Genomic DNA, 26,401 nt, shown 5'->3' on the forward strand with positions numbered 1-26,401 from the left:
TGAGTCGTTAGTGGTAATTTGGTCTCTCTAAATACGGAAGTAGGAGGAAGTGGAAGTCAAAGTCGTTCTGGTAACTCATTACTGTACACAAAAGAGAACGTAAGGAAGTACAGGTTTATAGTGTTTGCAATGCAAAGTGTTACGGATGACACAACTTGAGTATTCAACCAGAACCCATTTTGACAGGTTTCCAACGGTCTGGGGACCTTTTGCAGAAGCAGCAGCACATTTGAGATGCTTTGTGGAGCACCTGAGGATTGCTGCGCCTCTCAGGATGCTGACGCTGCCGCTCCTGTCACCCGTGCAACAACGGCCCGGATCAGAGTGAGCCGGGATAAATGCTTCAATCACACTTGTCTTTCTTTTTCACATCTTCTGCAGTTTGGGTGTTGTTCTTTTTGTTTTTTTTAAAAACCCAAACGATGCCAACAGACACCTCCCACTTCCACCAGCGTTTGAAACTGCCACTTCCTTGATGTCACTTCTGTGATGTACTTCAACCTCCTCCTGTAGCTTCACAGCTCACTCTGGTAGTAGGGTGCTCCATCTGAACCCTTTCAATCGACTCGTCCCCCCCCAGCAGGATTCCCAGGTAGGCCTCCGGCTCTTGTCTGCACTTTTTAACGCAACTATTTTCTGCCTGCAGCTCATCTGATAGTTGGGACGTCTCTGGTCTCCCATTGTGTTGCACATGGCTCAGGTCTCTCCGGTTTTAAATGAGTGAATTGTTTCCTGCTTTCTACCCTGTTTTCCATCACAGCACAGCGAGGCCTCTGCAGAGGGGTGGGGGTGGGGGGTTATTGACATGCATTTAGGCCTCCTAATAAAATTACCGCTCACTCTGTAAAGGATGATTAAATTAGGCGCAGAGCGACCTCAGAGATCTTGCGATGCACAGCCAAATCTGTTGCAGCCGTCAGTCCGAGCGCAGTCGTGGCTGCAGATTTCAGGAAGTTCGATCTTCAAATGGAGGTGAAGCAAAATGTTTTTGATCGGTTGTGCTGTGGGGGGGAAAAAACCAGCGTGGGCTTCGTTCACGCCGCGGCTGCTTCTGACACGAGCCTCGTCCAGTCTTCGCCGACTGTGGGTGATTTAGCTTGTGTCTTAAATCCCAGCGTCATATTTGGGGGGGAAACGGTCCGAATCATGACAGGAGAGAAAAGGTTTGGCGCTTTTGTTGTTTGCTCCGGAAGATGTGGTGTAACTGCTGCTTTGTGTAACTCGTTTAGCTTTTTAGGCCCAGAGCGGTTCAGCAGCTACCCGGCAGTTTCCCACACGTCACCTTGGTGCTCTTTGTGTGTCTAAACGGCTGCATTTTGTGCAGAAACGCACAGCATCTGTACAATAAAGACAGCGAACGGCCGCAGCGACAGTCACAGACAGAGGAAGTAATTGTGAAACCGCTGTTGCTTCCTCTTTTTGATGCTTTCCTCTACACGTCTGTAAGTCTATTTCCACCTGAAATACGCAGGAAATCGTTGCCGGTTGGACGATTTTACTTTTGCAAGCGCACGGACGCAACATTTGACTTAAAACAAAGAGGCCTTTGCAGCTTTGATTTAGCATTTCACGCTGTTTTCGCTCCTCATCCTGCTGTTGTCTCTCTTCCCCAGTTCACCATGTCCAGGAGTTTTGTCAGGAACAGCAAGTTCCGTCACGTCTTCGGCCAGGCTGCGAAAGCTGACCAATGCTACGATGACATCAGAATCTCCCAGATGACGTGGGACAGCAACTTTTGCTCGGTCAACCCCAAATTTGTGGCCATGATTGTGGACGCCAGTGGCGGGGGAGCCTTCATGGTGCTGCCCCTGACCAAGGTGAGGGCACCTGCCGCTTTTCTGCGAGAGCCTATTTTGGATTTGCTGACTGTTTTGTACTCGAAGGCTCTGCCATCGTGTGTTGAACCGGGTGAATAAGGAAGTGTGATGCTGACTTTGAATGTTTCAACACGTCACTGCGTTTCTGCGCGTTTGAGAGGTTTTCACCATATTAGGAGTTTGTTCTCAGCTCAGACCCGGCAGGATGTGGCCTCAGCGAATGACTGAAAACCTCTTCATTTCAGCTGCCAATTGAGTAAAAAAGATGTAGCCAGTCGATATTTAGGTAACTCTATAGCGTAGTGACTGTGTGGCAATTAGTTTGAATTCTGTCATTAATGGGTGGATGTAAAATATCAATGCATGACAAAGAAAAGCGTCTTTAAGTATAAGCTCAGTCACGTTTCCAATCAGAAGGAAATTACTGTATATTTGGCAGGAGAAGAGACATAAGTGAGCAAAACCAGAATCATTAATGTCGCTATTTCCATCTGCAGACGGGGCGTATCGACATGTCCTACCCCACTGTGTGCGGACACACGGGGCCGGTCCTGGACATCGAATTTTGTCCTCACAACGACAACATCATTGCCAGCAGCTCTGAGGACTGCAGCGTGATGGTAGGCTGAACCGCATCAGACGCGAGGCCAAATTCTTCTGGCGTGCTCTGCTGACGTGTTTGCTATCGTTGCTATTGGATAGATTTGGGAAATCCCAGATGGCGGACTGACCTCGCCACTCACAGACCCTGTTGTCAAGCTGGAGGGCCACTCCAAACGCGTGGGCCTCCTGAACTGGCACCCCACCGCCCACAATGTGCTCATGAGTGCTGGTATTCTACACTCATAAATGTGAAAAGCAATGGCTGAATGCTCGTATAAATATTACCTGAGCGGTAAACTTGCTTCGTGGCCTCAGTGTGTGGAAAAGGTGGATAAAGTGGAAAAACAAACAGAAATCTCACAACTAGAAACAATGGCATTATTTCACTGAGATTTTGATCAGTCAGCAACAAAAATGGCAGCATTTAAAGTGAGATTTTCTCATATTTTATGATTTTTAGACGAGTCGATGTTGTAAACTGCGAAAGTGCGACACCTCGTGGCCACGACATAAATGCGTTATTTGGAAACTTGGAAAAATCGAATGATGCAGTTGAAAATAACAATAATCGGATTAACTGCAGCTAATAGATTTGCATTCTGAAGGTTACGGGATATTTTAGCTTTGATGGAATTACATAGATTACAGCCTATATAAAATGTAACTGGCTGGATTTCTTGTCATCATCCTCGCAGGCTGTGACAACATCATTATTCTTTGGAACGTGGCTCGTGGGGAGGCAGTGGTGAGGATTGATGTGCACCCTGACATGATTTACAGCGCCTGCTGGAACAGGGACGGCTCCAGGATCCTCACCTCCTGTAAAGACAAGACTCTGCGTTTGCTGGACCCGCGCAAGGGCACCGTTCTCTTTGTGGGTTTTCCTTCCCTCATCATCAGCTTCACTCCCTGCTCCCGTTGCTAAGTTGAAACTAGTCAATAAAGTTGGTTTTCTGCTCCAATTCTAGGAGAAGGAGAAGCCTCACGAAGGCTTCAGACCAATCCGGGCAGTCTTTGTGTCCGATGGGAAGATCCTCACCACCGGCTTCAGTCGCATGAGTGAGCGACAGGTGGCGCTGTGGGACCCGGTGAGTGCCTGCAGCAAGGCCGCCACTTCCTGTTTACGTCCTGACACGCTTTGTCCCCTTGTGCTTCCCTCAACATCCTGCTTTGAACCTCATGTTCTTGCATCAGTGTTTCACAACAGCGGAGGCGTCGCAGCAGGCGGGATCAGACGGGACCAGGTCGCCTGTAAGGCTTTGTGATCAGTCTCAATCCTTTTCCACAGAATAACCTTGGGCAGCCCCTGACCCTGCAGGAGCTGGACACCAGCAGCGGCGTCCTCCTGCCATTTTATGACCCCGACACGGGAATCGTCTACCTCTGCGGAAAGGTTCGACTCCCCCGCCGATGGTCCAAATAAATAAAATGGCTTCTCGGTCGCACGTGTTGACGTTCAGGTCTTTTGATCAGGGCGACAGCAGCATCCGCTACTTTGAGGTGACAGACGAAGCTCCTTTCGTCCATTACCTGTCCATGTACAGCAGCAAGGAGAGCCAGAAGGGGATGGGGTACATGCCCAAGAGGGGCCTGGAGGTCAACAAGTGTGAGATCGCCAGGTAGTCAGATCTGAATGCGTCTGATCAATCCCGCCGCCTCTCAGTGTTTTTCTGTCCCTAAAAGGTGAAATTTACAACCCTGTCTTGGTTCAGGTTCTACAAACTACATGAGCGGAAATGTGAGCCCATAGTCATGACGGTGCCGCGCAAGGTTGGTCCGGGAAAAATTCCAGAGACTGGAATTAGCCGCTACTGACGCGATGGCGTCGCTGTGCAGTCTGATCTCTTCCAGGAGGATTTATACCCAGACACCATTGGACCGGAGCCGTCGGTGGAAGCGGACGAGTGGTTCCAGGCAAGAACGGGGAGCCGATTCTGATCTCCCTGAAGGACGGGTTCACTTCCACCACCAAAACCAAAGAATTCAAGGTTCACAAGAGTCTGCTGAAGACCAACTCCACCTCTGCTGCCAGTCAACAAGAAAGTAGCGGGGTGAGTTTTTGGAATTGTTGCCGCGGTTACTGCAGCTAAAGTTCCCTTTGAGTCGACGCCGTTGTCTGATTGTGTCTCAGGAAGTGCAGTCGTTGAGGAAGGAGGTGAAAGACCTGAAAGCTGCTCTGGAGGAGCTGACCAAGCGTGTGAGAGAGCTGGAGAGCAACAAGTAGATGGAGGAGGGGAAAAACAGGGCAGAAGACGAGTGATGTAGGCCAAAGGGAGACATTTTAGACAACCAAGAATTTATTTGGTTTGTCTGATCCGTGAAAAAGAAAATAACAAAAAAACAAATCCTATTTTAATATATGCTTGTTAGTTTAAAATAAAGTCTTCTCTCTTTCCAAAATACTGTCGGATTTTCTTTTCCAAGCATGAGATACACGTGAAACACGCGTTAATTACTTTAATCTTTATTTCGGAGCCTTTATCGCGATCAAAGATCACAGGACGAAAATGTTGAAGCAAAGAAACGCGTGCACGAGTGAGCTCGGAAACCAGGAGGATAAAAGCTGGATGCATCCATTTCATCTTCATATTCGGGCTTTTAAAGAAGAACTGAGGAAACTACAACCACGACCGAACAACAATGAGACCATAAATTGTCATTTTAAGCACCTCTACAGCTTTTTTTTATATATAGTTATAAATCAGAACCCAGCACCAGAGAGTAACGTAGTTAGATGAGACCATTAATGTCACTATTTACACAGATTTGACCTCTGATGTCATGGACTCAGTCTTTTAGCGTTCGGACCCCCCCCCCCTCCTCGCCGCCCTTCATAAAGCCACTACACATAGTTCTTGCTGGGGGCGGAGGCGCTGTTGCTGTAGTACTTTGCGGTTCCGCCAGAGCTGCCGGACTTGGGTCGGCTGAAACAGCACAGCAGGCCGCCGGCCAGGATGAGCAGCGCGCCGGCCCCCCAGCCCACGAAGATGCACGCCCCCAGCTCCCTCTTCTGGGACGCGGGCACCAGCATGTTGTTGAAGTCCCGCACGACGATGTGGGCCGACCAGCTGACGGGGATGATGGCCAGCAGGCCGGCCAGCAGCAGGCCGATCCCGGCCACCAGGCTGATCTTGGGCTTGGCGTCTTCGTTCTGCACGCAGGTGGTGAAGTCGGCGCCGCAGAAGACGACGAGCAGGCTGAGGCAGCTGAACAGGATGCTGATGATGGTCATGGCCCTGGCGGCCTGCAGGTCGGAGGCCAGAACCAGCAGGGAGTCGTAGTTCTTGCACTGCTGCTGTCCGGTACTCTGAACCACGCAGCTCATCCAGAGGCCCTCCTGAACGCTCTGCACGCACAGACAGCACAAAGGTGTGTTAGGGGGGTCTCGACCATCTCGGCGATCCGCCAAATCCCTTTTGACAGAGTGTGTGTCGTTACATTAGCCGTCACGATGTTGGCTCCCGTGAAGGAGGAAACTTTCCAGCGAGGGACGGCGCAGCACACGATCACCCCGATCAACCCCAGGACCCCGAGGGCCACACACACCATCTGGACTCCTGCTGATCCCATTCTGGAGACACAAAGGCGGAGAGTGCGACTCTGAACGGCATCTGTGTCTGTTTATGAGCTCAAACAGCTCCAGATTCGTCTTGATTTCCATTCAACAGTTGTGGGATGACAAAGATGGGACATCTGTGTGTGTGTGTGTGTGTGTGTGTGTGTGTGTGTGTGTGTGTGTGTGTGTGTGTGTGTGTGTGTGACATTCTTGCGGCAGGTCTTCACATGAATATGCACCTTTGGGCGACGTTTTAGAGTAAATTCATGTCACAACAGGCCCCGGGCTCCTGGATCTCCACCCAGGGCTGTCTGAGCCACTCCTTCAACCTATGTGAAGTTTGTTTTTCAACGTCATCCTGATAAATCAGCTTGATTTGGAAATTGAGCAACGGTTTTATCGTGATAATCTGTTGACGCTCGTGTGTTTTCATGGATGCAGGACAAAAAACGTCAGAGGTCTGTTTTCGTTTTGGTTGTAACAGCTGAAATCTAAGATAAAAGGCGCGAAGACATTGATGAATGTCCCATAAGACCAGATGGAACCACTTAACTAAAGTCAGTCAACACTGATTGTGTCTGACATAAGTCAGGGCGTGAATAACGAATCTTCTATTTGAATTAGTGCTGCATAAAAAGAGCTTGAATCCGTCTGCTTTGGCTTTAAATAATCCCAATAACAACTGCAGGGATGGAAAAAAAACATTGTCTAGAATCACTTAAGTGTTTAATTTACGAACAAGCAAACAAAATAGGGAGAACAATAAAAACAAAGGTGCTTTTCTTCTCGGTTTTTAGGTTTTGGGCCATTTTAAAGATCATTTTGAACGTTTTAACGGCAGGGCCAAATCCCAACATTCAGGCATAATTAAGGAATAAATAATTAAATAAATGAAGTGAGACTTTTATTAAAGGATTCCTACCTGTTGTTGTGTCCACTGAACCTCTGAAATGTTCTTGTTGTTTGGGCCTTTGGCGCGTCGGCTGTTTTCTGTAGACGTTTATGGAGGCTGTGATAAAACGGGAGTATTTGTAGGAGAACGAGGGCTCCAGGGTGGGGCAGAGCTCATCCAGGGAGGTACGCAGGCGGGAAGAAGCTCAAGACCAGACTTGTCCTGGACGTATATTTCCCTGCTTTTTTTCCCTCTCCCATCTTCATCCGACACTGGATCCCAGTTCTTAAACACGTGAATCTGTTTGATCTCAGTTTCTGTAGAAACTCTGCTGCTGAGTTAGAGTGAATCATGGAGACCAAAAAAGAAATCTGACTCACCTGGAGGTCTACCTGGCCTTCCACCTCTCTCACACACACACACACACACACACGCTCACACACCTACATATGTTGCAACCGTGATGACGAATGTAAGAAGCCTGATTTTAGAAACCCCAGACTGAGTGGGTTTAGATGATTGCGTAAGATTAGGAAACTAAAAAGGAATGTTGTGAAATAATTACAAACATATTTAGATTTGAGTTGACGACTTAGATGTTTGTTGGTGAAATTCAGCTGTACACGATCATATTTAAAATGAAAAGTTGAATCTCGTACGATGTGGCATCAGACCCAATAATAATAAAGCTAAAACAGAAAAGGCCAGTTTTGTACACTTGATTTAATCTTTTTAAATGAGGACTCAGAAAAAGTTAACTCGTAATTTTGTGTAGCATTCTTGGTCAGTGTCAAGGAACCTGTCGAATAGTCTGTTTACCTGTTACAACAGATGGAAGGAATGAAACCAAAGTGCTATTTAAACAAAGTGAGCGACAATTTAGGATTCTACTGGCTTCAAGAAAAAATCTGCTGAAATGTGAGTTTATTTTACAGACACTTACAGAGATATGCTGCTACTTATAATAACAATGACAATAAATGTCAGCGTGCCTTCATACCAAATACAAAACCACCTTGTTATTCTATTTCTTTTTTTTAAAATTATACCAGCTCAAATTTCCTTGTATGTGCGAACCTACTTGTCAATACATTAGATTGTGATTCTAGATAGAACAGTTGCACTTTACACAAAAATACCGAGGAGGAATTATTGAATTTATTTTATTTTTTAGGACAGATACAAGCAAATCTTTATTTTGGTGCATTAGTGTTAAAGTTTAGGGAGTAATTCACATTTAGAACACAGAGTGGCGCTTTTTACACTCTCACGGAATCTCTATTAATGTCGTCAGGCGTCGACGACAGTGACAGACCAGATCGACCAATCATATTCAACCATTCGGGTTTTTAATTTACGATTTGACCAATCGCCTCAGAGAATCGACGCGAAGACCCGCCCACTCTCTTACGTTAACTCTACGTAGAAATAGCCTTCTTTTTTTTAAGTTCCTGGGAAAAGATTGAAGGGACCCGGCCAGGCCTAAGAAAAGGGGGCTCGATTGAGCGGAGCGGAGAAACATTGACCCGGTAGGGTGTTTGTTATTTTAAACTATGGTCCGGGAGCATTTAAATGCGTCATACGTTGTCCGACAAACGATGGTTAACTAGCCGGTCAGTGCCGCTGTCATCGTACGTAACTTAGCTAATAGCTGCCCTGCTAGCTTCCTTAGCTACGGAGCTCATTCATTGTTCAGCCCGTTTACGTTGATCGCCTGGCTGGTGCGAAGCATCTGCTCGGTCCGGATAAAGTGCTTGTTTTAAACCGATGTGTTTGCTACGGCAGGCTAATGGCCGCGTCTCGTTTTCCCCTCGTTTGAAAGGTAAGGTGCAACACGGAAAACCAAGGTCTTCGGCACACAGGCGCGTCAGGGAAGCAGGAAAATGGCAGAGACGGACAAACTCAACATCGACTCAATCATCCAGCGTCTCCTGGAAGGTACGAGCCACAAAACTGCCCGTTCTTCCTTGTTATTTTCAAATTTACGCTGTTGAAATGCATATATATATATATATATTGCTTTGTTCTTAAACCACAGCCGTTTATGGGTTGTTCACCTGTATCTTTGGGTGGGGGTCTAAGGTCATATATCGGGATTGTTAATTCAATCAGATCTCTTAAGCGACCTGTTTAAGGATATTTTATATTAATCATAAAGGACAGTGCATAAAAGAGTCTCCAGGTGACTGATGTGGGGGGTTTTTTAGACTTGTTTCTTGGGTTTTATTGTGTTTTTTATATCAAATGACTTGATTTTCTCCCAATTCAAGACGATTTTCCATAACTCTAAGTCCCATCTGCAGTAAAGCGCTGAGCCGACCTTCATTTGGTACCATTAAATGTTATAAGATCATAATTTGCGGGTGGATTTTCCATAGATTTTTTTTTCCAGTCACAAGGGCAGATTATCTTCTTTTGCTAACTGTTTTTTTTAGGGTTTAACGAAGGTCGAAAGCCACTTAACATGCCGTCAATTCCCCCAAGGCTAAACTACGTGGACCTGCTCGCTAACCACCACTGCTGCCTCGGTGTCATTTCGGAGTGTGATATGAATCTAAGACTTTCTTTTACAGACAAAGCTGCTGTAATCTGCAGTTTGTTCGAAGCCACGCATCAGCCAAGTTATGCTAACATTTCAAAAACACCTCGCATGTTTTACATGCCTGCGTGTCGCCTGTGGGTCGGGCCTGTTATTCGCCTGTGTCTGTTATTCACCTGCGGCTGCCTGTGCCAACGCCGGACTTGGCTCTACAGACACAGGCTGGGGGGGAAATGTTGGGCGTCACGCCTTCCTCGGGGCATGACTGTTATTAAATCTGACCTTAGCCACGTTTGTTTACCCTCTTAATTCTAGATTGTGCACGATCAGCCTATCCTGAGCTGCTGGATGTGATTGGGATTATTCCTGCGTGCACGTACAGTCGCGGGTCCTCCTGGGGCCGCGTCTCGTTGATGGATCGTTGAACTCTGCCGGTGATAAGGTTGCCTGCCAAACACGGGGAAAAACAAACACGTCTGACAGTGTCAGTATTTATATCCTCTTATGTAACTGGCCTGACCTTTTTTAGCACCATTTGAGGTTTAACCGGGGGACAAGAACCAGTTACAATTTAACAGGATGGTATTGATCCGCTTTAAGGAGACCCACCAGGAGACCCGCTGCATAAAACGGCCCAAACCAGCCGTGCTGGCAACGCGGTTCACTCCCTCGCTTGATGTTTCCAGACCAAACCAATTAAATGTGTTTGGATAATGAGCACTTTCAGTTGGATTAGCCCCGTGGATCTGGAGCTGAGGGAACTCTGGGGGAGCCTGTTTCTAATAAAGCACGACGTGACACAAGTCCAGCCGGAAGGAGCTCCGGAGCGAACCAACAGTTGGTTCTGGTGCCCTGGCGGGTCTTCAGCGGGCTGAGCCCAGCTCTTTGTGTCCCGTTGGCCCGTTAGTCTGGTGGAAAGCCTTTTGTCTGTCGCTCACTGGATACGCGGCTAACTTTAGTAAGCTCTGTCATGGCTTAGCCTGCTCTAATCCATCTTTAGTGACCAGCAGCAGTGTTTATATCGCTTTCTGACTCTGCTTTTATTTGCTGCCTGCGGTGGCGGCGACGGTGCCACATCTGGCCCAGGAACGACTGTTGCTTGTGGGGAATCGGTGCTACGGGCCTTTTGTCTTTCAGCACTATTATTCATAGACTTGGGTGGCTTCTGTGATAAAGGTCGTGATGAAGTCCCGTTTGAGCGTCTTGCTATTTCCAGGTTGCTAAATTGCTGTTAAAACATCAATGAACAGCTGGAAACTGCCGCAGCCAAAACGTTAATGCTCGGATGTCTTGACGTCCAGCTTGCGTGTCCGTTGGCTGTCGGCTCACGTTGGGACCTGCCTCCACCCCAGATGTGTCAGAACGGGAGATGGTGCCATTCAGAGATGCCACAAACCACATTCCAAAACCCGACCTGCGGCACGCATGAGGATGCTGCTGGGATGGATCACATCCAAACACGACGACCCACCCGTCCTACCTGTAACACCACGGGGAGGGTTTATTATCTATTTATCATCTGGAAGGTTGAACACATCGTTTCAGACAGTTGAGCTTTGGGGCACTAATGCACGATCTGCATGATCCACAGCAGATAACGAGTTTCTCCTTTTAAGGTGTTTTTTTTGTACCCTGTTAAAGTGTCAAGTGGACGCGTGCAGCGTCGTGGTTTGGTTCCCGCCAGCGTTGCAGGGGAAGTGGCTTTGGCTGCAGCTGTGGGTTTTTCTCAGAACCTGCTCGTGGGCTGGGTTTTCGTTATCGTCAACGGTGTTTTTGAGCGAGCGGTCATCCAGGATGGGGGCGACCATCTCGGTGACGTGTTTACCTGCTGCAGTGGCTCTTACGCTGGACTGGTGCCAGACTTTGTCAGCACTTGGCTGGTGGGAGGTGTGAACTCGCCTGCCAGGTGGCCTGGTTCAGATCCAAGGATCACGCTTCGATCCTGCCTCGTCTCGTTGCTCATTCGTTCATTCATCCTTGCGTCTTTAATTGATTTATAGTGTGTTTTTCTTTCCCAGTGAAAGGATCCAGGCCCGGGAAGAACGTGCAGCTGACAGAAGGCGAGATCCGCGGCCTCTGCCTCAAGTCCCGTGAAATCTTCCTGAGCCAGCCCATCCTGCTGGAGCTGGAAGCTCCCCTGAAAATCTGCGGTGAGTTTGATTTGGACGGACCTGTGCTTCAGCGCCACCTGTCGGTGCCAGTGTGGCATAAACCTGATCCTCTACTGCCCCCTGCAGGCGACGTCCATGGCCAGTACTATGACTTGCTCCGGCTCTTTGAATATGGAGGCTTCCCCCCAGAGAGTAACTACTTGTTCCTGGGTGACTACGTGGACCGAGGGAAGCAGTCGCTGGAGACCATCTGCCTGCTTCTCGCCTACAAGATCAAATATCCAGAGAACTTTTTCCTGTTGCGTGGCAATCATGAATGCGCCTCTATCAATCGAATCTACGGTTTTTACGACGAGTGTAAGTGTGGACTGGCGCGTGTTTATTATCGGAGGTGTTGTGCAGAGGCCTGATCCCTCCCTCGTTGTTGTTGTTGTTGACAGGTAAACGACGGTATAACATAAAGCTGTGGAAGACCTTCACAGACTGCTTTAACTGTTTGCCCGTGGCTGCTATTGTAGATGAGAAAATCTTCTGCTGTCATGGAGGTAGGCTGGGGTGGAATAAGCCGGGGGGGGGTTGGCATGAGCGAGACCCACTAAAACGGGTGTGCGACGTCTCTCCAGGCCTCTCTCCGGATCTTCAGTCCATGGAGCAGATCCGCAGAGTCATGCGGCCCACAGACGTGCCCGACCAGGGCTTGCTGTGTGACCTGCTGTGGGCCGACCCAGACAAGGACGTGCTGGGCTGGGGTGAAAACGACCGCGGCGTCTCCTTCACATTCGGGGCGGACGTGGTGGCCAAATTTTTGCACAAACACGACATGGACCTTATATGCAGGGCGCACCAGGTAGACGCCAGGAAGAGGCCCCGCGCGCACACGCCAGAGCCGCACACGTGCGAGGTTTTAACGCCCTCTCCTCTGTCTGCAGGTGGTGGAAGATGGTTACGAGTTTTTCGCAAAGAGGCAGCTCGTCACCCTGTTCTCAGCTCCCAACTACTGCGGAGAGTTTGACAATGCCGGTGCCATGATGAGTGTGGACGAGACGCTCATGTGCTCCTTCCAGGTATGCGTATGGACCTAAATGGGTTTGCCATTTCTACATTCAAGGTTCTTCAATGCTGCTGTCAAAAGATTTGGGTCAGGGCGTCTCTGGCGCCCTCTGGTGGCCGTGCGCAGTAAGCGCACAAGCCAGTTCTCTTTGTTTAGATCGAATCACAAAGTTCTCCTCACATCCAGCCAGTGATGATTTCTGTTGTCACACCGTTGTCTGAAGAGCCTTTTGGATCTGTCTCCTAACAGATTCTGAAGCCAGCAGATAAAAAGCTGTACCCTTACGGAGGGGGAGGAATGGGCTCTGGGAGACCAGTCACGCCACCGCGGAATTCAGCCAAGGCTGCCAAGGCCAAGAAATAACACCCACCCCAGTCTGCGACCTGCCCCTCCCCATTGGCCCAGTACACTTCTTTTTTCTTTTTTTCCCTCATCCTCCCAAACTTTCTCCCACATTACCAAACGACAACAACGGCAGACAAGTGGTCCAGGTTTCAGTCACGCTATTTTCTCTTCAAGATTATAATCGGTTCCTTGTCTAGATGTTTTTGTTCTTGTGTGTGTAAAAACGTGAGAATGGGGGGGGTGGGGCAGCTGTATTTCTGTGTGTTTGTGTATTTTTTTTTTTTTTAACCATTATCCTGTTTGTAGCGCCGAGATATCGCGTGTTCATGATGGGGGGGGGCAGAGCCACCTTAGCTGTTTGTGTTAAGGCCCAGCACTGTTTAATGCTACACAAAGCTTTTGTGCATTCTCAGAGCTCTGTGTGTGTATGTATCCTGGGTAAGGAGGGGGTCCGGCTCGCCGGGCGCGCACGTGGATGTATGTGCATGTGAATCTGTGACTGAAATGGGTTCAGATGTTTTCTTTTTTCTCTTTTCTTCCAACAGCCAATGAAGGTGATGTGCAAAGTTGTTGTTTTTTTTGTTTTGTAGATACATGAAACTGACTGTTTTTAGTTGAATGAACATGGAGCTGAATCGGAGCTCTCTGCCATCATGCCGGTCCCTCTGCTCCTCATTCCGCTGCTTCTCCCACCACCTTCCACACACGTCGTGGTCGTTTTTGTAACGGACGGACGGAAAACGCAAAACTTTTTACGAGCAAATCTTACGGGAGATTTTATGTCGACTTTATATTCAACTGTTGCGCCGCTGTTTGTCTCAGAACCACAGTTTCTGTTTTTAATACACATTACAGACGATTTAATTAAGGTTCTCCCGATATAAACACCCATTTCTTTTCTTTGGGACAAGCATTTATTGAGGTTTAGCTGTGCGGAACGCTCGCCCTGTGCTGTGGATGTCTTTTCCTGCCACTTGTTTACTCGGCATTCCTTCTACTTGGACGGCGGTCTCATTTTTTAGGCGACCCGGCTGATCCGTGCTCTGAACTTGCCAGATCACATCTGAGTTCATCATGGGAAACAAAGAGGCCGGCGTGGAGGAGGGGGGGGGGGGTGTTATTCTGGGTATTATCAGTTTATACGTTTGAACGTCCCTCGGTTCTTAGGTTCTAACCGCAGTAGTTGGTCCTGATGGTCCACAGGCTTCCCACACTGGGACAATCCCATTTGCTGCCCCCTTCCAAACACCCACAAACCGCTGCGTGGCGTGCGTGCACGTGCACGTGCACGGGAGGGCGCGGGAGCAAGAGCCCCATACTGCCTTTGTCTCAGCAGTACCTCGCGTTCACGTTCTTATCATTTCCAAGAGGGGAGACGTCCTCAGTTTAACATCCAGTAAGATCAACTCAGGAAGTGAAGCTTTTTTTTTCTTTTTAGATACGGAGAATTTGGAAAGGACAAGCCGAGGAGACTTCAGTGGTCTGGTGCTTCGAGGGTCTTATTTTTCTGTATATACAGACCTGTCGTTTTGTGGAAAAGCTTAATGTAATGTAGAAAGATGGGGAAAATGTACAGAAATGTATGGGTGTTTAATTCTAATAAAAGGTAATACAAGGTGAGAGTTGTGTTGTGGAGAACACCTCCAATGGAGAGTTGTGTACAGCGCTAAAACCACAGAATCTGCAATAGAACAGCACTAAAACAACATGGACCCTTTTCATTTTATCATTAAATCCACTTTTAAAAAGAATATATATATAGCTGTACACACCTCTGCTTATGTGATTTTAGTTGCAACTTTCCTCCTCTACTGATATTCCAGATAAACCTGCTCTAATTATGATTTGACACATTTAATGCAGGACATTGAGCTTCATAGAGTAGTTGTGTTGTTTTTTAACCAATCAGGGATGTTTAAGCACTGTTGCTGGGTAGATGTGACCCTATTAGCTCACTAGTATCAGTGTCCATGGAGAAAAAAAACTTTGTATTTGATTTGCTTTCAAATCGATCACAAATATGTCTAAAGGTAGAAATAAAATCTAGTATTTGTATATGTGTGTAGATTTGATTTGCTTTTGTGTTAAACGTGTTGTCTGGGAAAGGTCCGCAGATGTATCCCCACAGAGCTTCTCAGTGACGTGAAGGAATTATTGGATTGAAAATTCTTGTTTTTCTTTTTACTATTGGGGGAGAGAAAACTTCCCTTTCTAGAAAAACAAGACGGCCTAACTGGAGGAATGTTACTTCAGTTTATGTCTTTATGTAAGCTGTCGCTGTCTCTCCCTATAGATAATGTACAGACTGATGACTCTCACACATGTAAATATTTAAACACTGCTGCAGTTCTGTGTAAACACTGGCTTCCAAATGTTGTGCCGTGTTTTAAATGTAGACGTTGAAAATATTCAAGTACAACGCTTATAACAGGGGTACAGAAATAAGAAGCCATTCAATGACACTGTTATACTGAATAAATGAGTTATTTTAGGATTTAGTCTTTAAATCCCTGTCGTTATTTCGGAACAGCTGACCTCAGCTGTCGGTGTCACAAAACTGTAGCTTTATTAAAGTGGAAAAGAGGCATTTTCTCTCAAGTTTTGGTTCTGTTTTGGTTTGACAAACAAATCAGTGAACTAGTTTGTGAGATTTCCTAGAACCCGCAGCCAGGCCATCAGGTTTGGCCCCGCCCACCAGCAATCTGACCAATCACAGGTCTGGAGAGACCGTGGTTGTTTTGAGTCGTAAAATCGCTCTTGACCTGAGCGAATAGCAATGCTTGTGGGCGTGGCCAAAGGCTAGTTCGGTTGCACTGAACGTTCCCTATTAACTTTTGCTATTAGATGAGCTCTGTGCCAGGCTAGTTTAGCTAGCTTCATACCGTACATATTTTAGTGTTTCCGCGCTTGATCCATGATAGATTAGCAGTCGTTCTTGCGCGGGGGTTTGTGCAGTCCAACAAACCTACGAATTCCAGGAGTGTCGGGGAGACTCCATTTTTTGTGCACGGCCAGGCAATCCATCAAGACAGCGCAGCGCTAGCTGGGTTGTGTTGCTAGGCTAACTTTCCCTGTCAAGCCAAGAGGAGGCAAAGCAGGCAAACTGGGTGCTGCCAGTTGTCTGTCTGACGATACTTTCGTTGATAGCAAAAGACTCCCAGGTAGGTTCTGCCGTTTTGCATCTTCATGCGACACTATTCTTGCACAGCCGTTCATTCCTGAAATGTATCAACGCTACGCTGTTACGTTAGCTGCAGGCTAGCAGTGCAGCGGTAGTGTTAGCTTCCTTACTCCTCAGCTGTTAACAGCGTATTACTCCCAGCAAGCTCACGCACAGCGACGAGTGGCTGTAGAAGCCAACGGGATTCCTTTTGCATTGCTAAAATCACATGAATTATCCACTGTTAGCACGGGAATGGGAGCTTTTAAAAACCCCGGACTGGACTGCAGAGTAACTTGAGAATGCTAACTTGTGTAAGTGCCAGACTGAGGCAGAACTAATGCGGAGCGGCGGTGTGTTGTAGCGTAACATTGATCCTGTAATCGCAGCATGCTGAGGGTGGGAGGCAATGGAAGGATGCAGTAGAATGAGCGTGAAGGAGCTGTGTGAGACCGATGACCTGGCCACCAGTTTGGTCCTGGACCCTCTTCTGGGCTTCAGCACCCACAAAATGAACATCAGGTAAGGCGACACTTGACCAGAGATGCCCTCCTATGGCAGCCCGTGGCCTGGAGACACCAGGAAACGTTCCCTCTTCAGATAAAGATTGTGATTATCTGCAGAAATATTTAGTTTAACCGTCCAACATGTTTGGACTTCCACTGTTGTTTGGACCAAGCTGGAATTGCTGCTTCCAGTAACATTTTGCAGCTCATTTTAAAGTGAGAGTAGTGAATGTATATTTCAGGCCTGCCGCCTGTCAGGTTACGACTAAATGTGTAGTTAAAGTTGTCACATGCTCTCTCTTCAGTTCAGACTACTACTACTAAAGCTACTGTCTTGGTTATTCTTTTTTTTTCTCCGCTAACACGTGTTAAATAACAGGCCAGAATAACAAATGTTGCATTTTAACAGAGTATAAGATGATGTATTGTCTCCGAATTCAATAGTGGAACATTCGCGCATCGCAAACCTGTTCAGACTTTGTCCTGCTGATTGTATCTGCTCTTCTTCTGACTTTATCTGCTCTCCTCTCTCAGTCCTCCGCCGGAGGTCCGGCGCTGGGGCAACCTCAAAGAGACCCTGCTGCGCTTTCAGCGCACGCACGACTTCGGCGCCGCGTTTGAGGCGCTGACAGAGGGCGAACTGGCCGGGGACTACTTTAACGCCCTGGGGAACCACCGCCAGGAGCTCCTGAGGCAACATGTGGGCTGGTGTTTGCGTTGACAAATGAAACAGGAAATGGTGTTGTTGCCGCTCTGTTGGCCTGAATCTGCCTCTCTGCCGCGCGCAGGTCCACCGCTACCTCAGTGCCTTCTTGTTGGATAGCGGCATCAAGATAGAGTCCTGTGACAGATACTCCTCCGAGACCAACGGCGCAAAGATAACATCAACACGACACTGGTAAACACATTCTTACAGCCGCTCCCAAAAGCTTGGAAAGATTGTTGGCTTGGTTTCATTTCCTCGTCAAAGAGCTGAATCAGACAGGGCGACTGTGTTTGTCTGGGGCCTAAAGGGTCCCCGCTCGCGTGCGTTCCCGGCTGCTCACGTGCGCCTTGTGCTGCCGCCGCGTAGGTTTGCAGGGGAGCGGGTGGAGGTCCTGCTGGGCTGCATCGCGGAGCTGAGTCCAGCTGACAGCGCGGTGCTGAGGGCAGGAGTCAACGACTTCAGCGTGATGTATTCCACCCGTAAACGCTGCGCTCAGCTCTGGCTCGGCCCCGCGGCGTTTATCAACCACGGTGAGTTTCCCTTTGGTGCTCACGACTGAAACGGAGCGTCCGTCTGGACGAGGGAAGCTTTTGTCATCAGAATATAATCAGAAAAACAACAGAACCTGAGTCTTATTAAGGACTAAAAAACGCTGCGATCGTGTTCGGTTGATCGCCGTCGTCATTTAATCAATGTGAAACTGGGGTTTTATCTTTTTTTTTAATAAACAGAGGCTGGTTTATTGTTTGCTGAGCTGATTTATTCTCCTCTTTCTGTCCCTCTCTGTCTGCCCTGAAGACTGCAAACCAAATTGCAAGGTAATAATTCATGTTTACTTGTGACATTTTTGAAACGAAAGTGAATCCCACAGCCGAATCCTCCCGTTTGCATCGTTTATGTCGACCTGATGACCTTTTTCCAGTCAGCACATAATAGAGAAGCCCGCCGCTTCGATCCTTTGTCTTTTGCCTCCTGCTCATTTCTCCTTTGACACCCACCCAGTTCCTCCCTGGTGAGAAGAACATCGCTTGTGTGGAGGTGATTCGACCCATCTCACCTGGGGAGGAGATCACCTGTTACTATGGTGCCAGTTTTTTCGGAGAAGGGAACGAAATGTGTGAATGCTGCACCTGCGAGAGGTGTGTCCGCCGTCTGCGCCGTCTGCTTTTTCCCTCTTTGTTCGAAGCCTTTTCAGCCTGACATTTTTCTTTGCTGGTTTCACTGGCGGCAGGAACGGCGAGGGCCACTTCAGGCACCGGGGGAAGCAGCCTGAATGTGAGGAAACAAAAGACCCCGTGGGCCAAAAGTACCGACTGAGGGAGCGATACCTGCGGCATCAGAGAGAGAAGGGTCACTTTCCTGTCAGGCCAGCAGCACCAGGGAATCACTCAGGAATCTTTAAAGGTAAACACGTCGGGATCTGCTGTTATTAAGCGCATCACAAACACTCTCCTGGGCGATACCTGTTGATGAGCTCCTTTCTTTTGTCTAAATAATCCCAGCCCCCCCACCTCCTCTTCTTTAAGGGTTTATAATTGTGAAACCTTTTTAATTCCCATCTGGATGATCTCAGAATGGTGTATTAATTGTGGTTGAGCTGTCTCCTTTGTTTCACCAAAAACATCACCTGACTGATTACTATGGCAACAACCTGCCAAAAATAACGAGTCGGGTTAATGTGGCCTCTGTGCGGCAGTTCTGTCTCGACTTGAGTCGTTCTGTGACCGCAGCACGTCCACAATGTGGGATATTATTGACAAAATCAGTTTGTTTTAGTCCAACGGAGCAGCTTTAACATCTTCATGACAAGAGTCACCCTCAGATAAATCAGGGCTTCTCACCGAAAGCTGCACAATGTTATTTATGTATTGTATATTAATAACTACAAGGATTTATGGTTCCCATTTAGAGTTTCACTGTTTTCTGATTCATCTGCCCTTTCATCCATAGCCATCCCGTCAAGGAATTCCTTCACCCAGCAGATGAGGAGGAACGCCTTGAAGAACAGAAAGCTGAGACAGTCGACGACGTGGAGGCGAGAGAAGCGCAGGCGATCAGGCAAACAGCCGCTGAAACCCTCCACGGTGAAACCTCATCAGGGAGTTCCGCTTCTGTCCCAAGTTGCTCTGAAGGACCTCAGAATCAGAGTACGGCGCCACTCGCTGGACTTCTTGCTTGGCTGCAAGGACCCGACAAGCAAAGAAAGGGCCATTCTTCTACAGCTGGAGGAGGTAAAAGCAGGAAATAGGCCGCAGCCTTTGGCTTTAAAACCCTCGATGTCGACTCATCAGAAAAGCAGACCTGCTTCGAAGAGCACAGGCAGGCCCGTAAAGGTCGTCGAAAGGAGGTTGCTTCACTTAAGGAATTCTACAAGAGCCAAAAGGAGAAGTGAAAACACACCCACCCCTCAAACAGAGTTAAACAACAACCCTAAAAGTGGAGCTTTGTGTCTCCCTGTCCAAATGGAGACGCCGTTGGAAAAGTCGGAGAAAACGGGCAAAGCCTCAGAAACCGAAAGGACTCAAAACCCAGAAACTCAGACAACTGTGCAAGACGGTATCAAAGGTTCGTCCCCAACAGAGGACAGCCGGAGTAAATCCAAGAAAGCTGCGGACAATCCCCTCAAGTCGCTGAAGCAATACCTCAGAGTCAGTCTAACACGGTTATCGCTGCCCACAACTGGAGAGACGGACAGGAGCTGCAAGGACAGGCTCAGGAGAAGCAGCAACAGCCTGAGACCTGCAGCCTCAGCGCCTCCCTCACTCAGATCATCCAGGTCGCAGCAGAGGCCGGCGGCAGGTCCGCACCAAGGCAGAGGGGGGGGGGAAACGGCCGTAGACAGAAGCAACCTGAGGAGGCGACCGCTGAGCGAGTGTGGAGACGGTTGGCTGCAGAGAGAGAGAAGGGAAAAGGAGGAGGAGGCTCCGTCAGGGCCACAAACCGGCACAGAGGAGCAGGACAACCCTGATGGGCAGAGAGGAAAAGCAAAAGCCGCACCTGCATTGATGGAATCTCAAGCTAACGCAGCCGCTGAAGAGCCGCTGTGCAAAGTGAAGCCCAGTGAAAGTCAGAGAGGACGGAGGAACCCGGAGCGTGCCGCCAGTAGTAAAGGAGGAGGTGCCAAACAAGCGGAGGAGGTGACGAAGAGGGTGAATCAGCAGCCAGCGAGGAGGTGCAGAGAAGATATCGTCATAAAGCAGGCAAAGGTTCTGCTCTCGGATATTCTGAGGAGCGATGAATCCGCCATGGTTAACGGACTGTACCGACGGCTTGTAGGAAGCTCTTCTGCCTCCTCTTCATGGGAGGCGCAGAGTGCTGAGGAGGAAGCGCAAACTGAAATAGACGGAGGCAGGAACCAGTGCACGGTGCAGGGGAGGCTTCTGAGACACGGGCGGACCAGACCAAGGGCAGCTAAAACCAAACCAGAAGGTCAGCAGTCTGTCAAGGGACCTTCGGGCCAACAGAGTCCCGCCGCGGTGGCGACGGAGCCGTGTCGGGACGCCGCGCAGCTCTCGCAATCACAGCACAGGCTTGACGCCCCCCCAGCTGCCCCCCTCAACTCGCTACCTCATGACCCGCTGACGTCAGCGAGGGCCAACACCGGCCCGCAGCCAGACGCCACCCTGCAGGCGCACATCCAGTCCAACATCCCCCTGAAGAAACGCACATTTCGCAGCTCTGTGGAAATCGACTTGGAGCCAGGTCTGACCGGAGCCTCGGGTCCGACCTGCAGAGGGGACACTGAGGAGAGTCCGTCCGTGAAGCTGAAGCCACAGGCCGGTCCAGAAGAGGGCAGTCACCCCAAAAAAAACGGTAAAGTCCGACGGAGGAGGACAGAATTGCAGAGGTTGACCACTAAAAAGGTTCTGGCCGTTTACAGAGGCCTCCGACCCCGAAACAATGAGCAAAGGTGTGTGTTAAGAAATGCTCAGAAGTGTAAATCGGAGGGGCGAGAAGCAGCTGAAAGCCAGGCTCAGCTGGCCGACGGCGACCAGCCCGGCGAGGAGAAGACGGGTCAAGAGGTCGCCGGCGTTCCCAATCCGTGTTGCGAAGCTCCAAACCCGCACGAGTCCCAGCTGAAAGGCGAGGCAAAAACGCTCATCCAGCCCGTTGGGATGGAAGAGAGCAAGCCGAGCGTCGGGTTGAAGATCCTTTTTAAGAGGAGGAGGGGGAAGGTGTGGCAGATGCAAGGCACCGCCTTTGACAAAGTGGCCTTAAAAATGGAGAAGCCAGAGGAGCTGGTGGCTTGTGATCCATTCAAAGCCATCATGGAGTCTGTGTCCGTCTTGAATATGGAAATGGAGGCGGCTCGGGCTCACGTGCACGCCAGTAGAAAGTCAAATAATAGGTTGCGGCGGTTAAAAAGAAGAGGCGAGAGGCTCAGGAAGGCCAAGAGTCTCCCTTCCGGGAAAGTTCTCGGAGCTTTGGAGAGACTCGACAGCTTGGATCGGGAGCGACGCGGCAGGGTTAAGCCGGTGCCGGAAAAGAGGGAGAAGGGCAGCGAGGGGTCGCCGAGCGCAGCGCAAGAAACCAAAAGTGAAGATTGCTTCGCCAAGAGCTGCTGCATGTTTGAAAGTGGGTCACAGCAGAAAGTGCAGCCCGAAGCAGATCCGAACGGCCTTTCGCTTCCGGTTATGAAGCTGCGCAGAAAGATGGAGGATATCTGGGAAGTGGAGGCCGACGCCAGGAAAGAGGCGAAGGGCCACGTGTTGGGGAAGCAGAGGGGCTGTTTTGACCTGGCCAAACTGAAGGAGGAGTGCCCGTCTCTGCAGAGGCCCAACAGCAACAACCTCTTCAAACCGGAGCCGCCGCCATTTTCCTTATCCCTCTCGCCGCTGTCCCTGTCTTCCCCTCTGAGCGACAGCAGGAGCGACGTCACGTCACTGGCTGCGGATACAGTCCCAGAAAGGCCCGAGATGAACAGCGGAGGGAGGAAACAGAGGCACGGCGTGGAGAGGACGCGCCGGTCCGGGCCCGTGGAAGCGCCCACCCCCTGTCTCAGCCATAGCCTGCAGCAGATTGACAACAGCCTCTCCAGGCTCTCCGAGGGACTGTGCTCGTCCCAGATTTTAGAGAAGCCGCACGCCTGTCCCGTTGTCTCCACTTCAGTCATCCAGCCGCCGTCCCAGTCCCCCCCGTTCGCGGCCGCCGACAGCATGCTCTCCGGGGAGCCCGCTTTTCCAAACTGCTGCGACGACATCCTGGACTTTCAGTGCCTCAACTTTGAGGGTTATTACCAGCCTCAGAACATGCTTCCCTCGTCCCCCTCAGATCTGTGTTCCCTGGATCCGCCCACCGATCCTTTCAGCAGCCCCCTCTCACACAGCCCGTCGGACACGTGGGCCACAGAAACGCCGTACCTCGGTCCCCCCAGCCCGGGAAATAACTTTGTGGGCGAGGATCTGCAGTTCTTCCCCAACCTGATTTCTTCCAGGAATGACTGCGTTCCTCTGGACTGTGACACAAAGGACGCTTCCAAAGACCGGACGTCCCCCCACCCCGGTTTCAGTTTTTCTGCTCTTGGAGATTCCGACGCGGCCGCCAAAGAGCGGCTCATCGGTAAGAGTCTAGGAGTGAGGCATTCCAGGGATGATCCCAAAGCTCAGCCCCTGCCCGCTGCCAGCAAGCCTCGCATATTTGGTGCTTCCCAGACCCCCGTTTCTTTGTCCCAACCGGCAGCCTTCAGCGTCAGGGCGAGCACCAGCCAGCCTAGAGTCCAGTCCAGCCTCAGAAACCAGGGCCCGTTCCACCGCGTGGCCCTTCCCAGCCGATCCCAGCTGTTCGGAACCAGTCAGTCAAACTGTGTCAGAGGGGCGTCCCAGAGCTGTTTTCCTAGATCCGTCCCATCCTCTCAAACCTCGAACCGATTCATCGCTCCTTCTCTTTTCTCCCTGAGGAACCCGAATCCTCCCGAGAGCCCGAGAGTTCAGACCTCATCGGTTATCCACAGGGTGCTCAGGTTCCAGGAGGGGAACCCCATCCAGAACCTGGACAGTGCGCCCTGTAAGGACGCCACGGCTGCTGGCGGCCCGACGCTCGCGCCCAGAACGATGGGAACAAAAGCTGGTGCTGGTGAAAGGACGCAGCTCAACGCCAAACCCGGTTTGCTGTCAGACAGCCACCACGGAGGCAACATCTCCCTCCAGGGCTTTTGCAAGGACCGGGCCACCTGGCTCCGGCCAGCAGGCCCAGCACGTACTTCAACAAACCCGGCTCCTCCTTCCCTCCCCCGTTCAGTAAGAGCAGGATGTCTTCGGAAAAACCCAACGCCGTGGAAGCCAACCCGGCGTACAAACCCCCCCCGGGGCTGCCCAGATCCTGCTTCCCAAACAAAATATCGGAGGTTTATCCGGCGCCGCAGCAGAACAAACTGGACAAACACCAGCCCTGTTACGCTCATCAAGACCCGTTCGATTTCAGCTTCGGCTCGTCCCTGTCGCACATGTCTCAGGACAACAGCCCCCACGTCCACCACAGCTCGCCTCCCGGCACACCGGCGAGCAAGGGCCAGCCCCCCTCGCCTCGGCCTCCTTCCCTTATGGCTATCAGGGGCCTCCTTATGTGCTCAACTTCAGCGGAGACCACTCGCTCACCCTGGGCCTCAGAGACGGCGCCGAGGGGTGCCCCGGTTAGGATCGGCGAACTACACCTACCACTGCCTGATGGAGCCGTCGGGGACGCAGGGGCGGCTGGTTCTGGAGCCCTGCGGCCCCCAGCTCTCTGCCCCGACGTCCTTCTCCTTGGGGGGATTCTCGGGGCTCAAAGGCCAGGACGAACACGGCAGGAAGGACATGCAGCCACAGTTCCAGCACAGGGAGCACCACGGCCCGCCACACTACGGGCCCGCCGCCACCTCCCACTCCATGGGGTCTACCAAGCCCAAGAGGGTGAGGTTGGTGGTGACGGACGGCACCGTGGACCTGGACCTCCAGTACTCGGACTGAGTCACACAGATGAGACTCATCTGGCTGCCTCCAGATGTTCTTGTACAGGCTGGGATTGAACGCTTGACCTTTGTACAGGCATTTGATGGACTTGAACCTCGGGCTGACTTTCCTTAAGGCAGTTTTCCAGCTACTGTATGTTGTTTTTGTAAACCTGGCCTCGGACTCCAAAGTACCAAATCAAAAGAGAAGACGTGGTTATTAATATATTTGTGAGGAGGAGTTTGGATCCAGGGCGCCTGTTGGACGTTGGTCCTCTTTCTATGGTGTGCCCGTGCGTTGGGAGTCTGGTTTGTTTCTAAAGGCAGCTTTGTGCCTCCAATCTTTCATACGGGATTTTCCAAGGCTCCTGTTGAAGAAGTCTCTTTTTGTAACGCGACACTAAGCCCTACTCACTTATTACTGCAATTAATTGTGTGACTGTATGTTGTGAAAACTGTCTTTGTGTGTGTGTGTGTGTGTGTGTGTGTGTGTGTGTGTGTGTGTTTGGGGGGGGTGCACATCCAAGGTCAACACCTGTGTGTCTGACATGAACTCTGGCTTTTAACAGCTGCTGAATGAGGAGGTGGGAAAAGCTGCAATATGTTTTTTATTATTTCACTGTTGTGTCGGCCAGTAGTTGTTGTTGAAGGTTCACGGTTCCGGGAGACGATTTACAGCAAATCCAGGCAGGTTCTGCCTCTTCTCTTCAGTATTCTTCGTTACACTGTGTTTTTTTGACATGACTTTTGCTTCAGATACGGATATTTTCTTAAATCGGACCGAACTGTGCGACACTTGTGCACGTGGAAAGGTGGCCGGCGTCCTTTTCATTCGCTTAGACACCCAGTTGTTTTGGGTTAGCGCTCAGAAACATCATGGGTTCTACTCCCGACAGGGTCAAAATAAAAGGAACCGTGGATGTGTAAAATGCACTGCAGTCGCCTAGTAACGGTCTGGCAGGACTTTCCTGTCCGTCTCATCCCTTTGGCCATTTTTAAAGGTTTTAAACATCTGAAATTCAATTTCTCATGAGCTTTTTTTGTTGACAGAGCTTCATATTCACGTGTTCATATTGTAAACAGAATAATTTGTCATATTGGGGATGAGTGTTGCATGTGACTTGTACTGTACTGTCTGATATGGAAAGGCCAATTATTTATTTTCATATCCTCATCCTTCAAATGGTGCTTTAATGTAATTTATAGTTCACATTGATTGTTTGAAAATGTTAAATGTTTTTATTATTATTTAACGGAACAAAATACGGAATATTTGCAGCAAAATTGTTACTTCTCAAAGCCTTTGACATCATTTTTTCTGTTGTCACAGGTAAAACTTTGTCTTTTTAATTAGCATTTCGAACCGAAAGTCTGCTGTACAAATGTAGCCTCTATAATTAAAGAATCTTCCGTCTTTTTCTACTTTTCTCTTTGCCTCTTCTTAAAGCGGCGACATTCTGAACCTCTGGACCTTCTCCGCATCCTCCCTTTAATGTGCTGCTGGGTATTTTTAATCGTTATCGTGATTGGACATTCTTTCCTCCCACTCTTCCAGCATCTCCCGTTTTCCCCTCCATTTCCTCCACTTCTGCTGCACATGACCCACTTCTGCGTCTCCGTCTTGCTCGGGGAAGCGGCAGAGCGGTTAATTCTGATGCCAACTATAACACTTTTCTCATAATGAGGATGGGAAGAAAAGGAGGGATTATCCTCTTCAGTCAGGAGGGAAGAATCTGTGACCAATGTGAGAATTTAATATTTAATTGCAGTTCTTCTTCTCGGCTCTTTGAGGGCAGTTTGTCCCCTCAGATTTCTGCATCCATTCATTCAGCATCACATTAAGAAGCGGAACTTGACTGTTCCTAAATTAACGCACCAGAAGAGTGAAATGTCACTTTGCGCCCACCTCTAGTTTCACTTTGAAGAATGCTGACGCGTTTGTCCCTTGCTCCAGTTCACCAGCAGTGGGCGCCAGTTCGCCAACTACTGCCAATTTGGTTTTTTAAAGTTATTTATGAATAAAACGCCTGTTTGGTCCTCGTGCTCTGGCTCACGTTATGGGTGCAGCCATGCTAAACGCTGAGTTGCTGTTGGATTGTGGTTCTGGATCACCGGCAGCAGTATGAGCAGCAGTCGCCCCTGTGGTGAAGCTCCAGGGGAACAAAACAGCTGCGGCTCTGAGAAACGAGC

General features: G+C 49.6%; 4 protein-coding genes across 6 annotated transcripts; 3 read left to right on the forward strand and 1 right to left on the reverse strand.

Annotated features, from left to right (window-relative positions):
• The first annotated feature begins 186 nt into the window (after positions 1–186).
• coro1a (coronin, actin binding protein, 1A) lies at positions 187–4,820 on the forward strand. Its single transcript, XM_057015453.1, is given in 13 exon segments — positions 187–324; positions 433–592; positions 1,614–1,817; positions 2,315–2,437; positions 2,520–2,649; positions 3,116–3,294; positions 3,389–3,508; positions 3,709–3,813; positions 3,894–4,039; positions 4,133–4,190; positions 4,257–4,329; positions 4,332–4,471; positions 4,552–4,820. Coding segments are annotated over 11 exon segments (1,365 nt in total). The 5' UTR covers positions 187–324; positions 433–592; positions 1,614–1,619; the 3' UTR covers positions 4,645–4,820.
• Positions 4,821–4,868: 48 nt separating this feature from the next.
• cldni (claudin i) lies at positions 4,869–7,115 on the reverse strand. The gene is made up of 3 exons (XM_057015478.1): positions 6,899–7,115; positions 5,859–5,991; positions 4,869–5,766 (listed from the first exon to the last, which is right to left on the reverse strand). The coding sequence occupies exons 2-3, from the start codon at positions 5,988–5,990 to the stop codon at positions 5,263–5,265; spliced, it is 636 nt and encodes a 211-aa protein (XP_056871458.1). The 5' UTR covers position 5,991; positions 6,899–7,115; the 3' UTR covers positions 4,869–5,262.
• A 1,139-nt stretch (positions 7,116–8,254) lies between these two features.
• On the forward strand, positions 8,255–15,408 carry ppp1caa (protein phosphatase 1, catalytic subunit, alpha isozyme a). Of its 3 annotated transcripts, none has more exons than XM_057015472.1 (8): positions 8,255–8,397; positions 8,691–8,806; positions 11,426–11,557; positions 11,645–11,875; positions 11,959–12,063; positions 12,142–12,365; positions 12,448–12,582; positions 12,819–15,408. In XM_057015472.1, exons 2-8 carry the CDS (start codon positions 8,752–8,754, stop codon positions 12,930–12,932), a joined length of 996 nt encoding a protein of 331 aa, XP_056871452.1. In that variant the 5' UTR covers positions 8,255–8,397; positions 8,691–8,751; the 3' UTR covers positions 12,933–15,408. The 3 variants fall into 3 exon arrangements, with proteins under 3 accessions (XP_056871452.1, XP_056871451.1, XP_056871450.1); XM_057015471.1 differs by having other exon boundaries at positions 8,279–8,397; positions 8,696–8,806; XM_057015470.1 differs by having other exon boundaries at positions 8,288–8,397; positions 8,654–8,806.
• A 310-nt stretch (positions 15,409–15,718) lies between these two features.
• On the forward strand, positions 15,719–25,633 carry kmt5c (lysine methyltransferase 5C). Its single transcript, XM_057015444.1, has 9 exons — positions 15,719–16,075; positions 16,464–16,596; positions 17,115–17,280; positions 17,369–17,478; positions 17,653–17,816; positions 18,085–18,104; positions 18,289–18,425; positions 18,518–18,690; positions 19,237–25,633. Exons 2-9 carry the CDS (start codon positions 16,484–16,486, stop codon positions 24,228–24,230), a joined length of 5,877 nt encoding a protein of 1,958 aa, XP_056871424.1. The 5' UTR covers positions 15,719–16,075; positions 16,464–16,483; the 3' UTR covers positions 24,231–25,633.
• The last annotated feature ends 768 nt before the right edge of the window (positions 25,634–26,401 follow it).

This window comes from Takifugu flavidus, chromosome 18 (assembly GCF_003711565.1).
Source record: "Takifugu flavidus isolate HTHZ2018 chromosome 18, ASM371156v2, whole genome shotgun sequence".
Taxonomy (NCBI): Eukaryota; Metazoa; Chordata; class Actinopteri; order Tetraodontiformes; family Tetraodontidae; genus Takifugu; species Takifugu flavidus.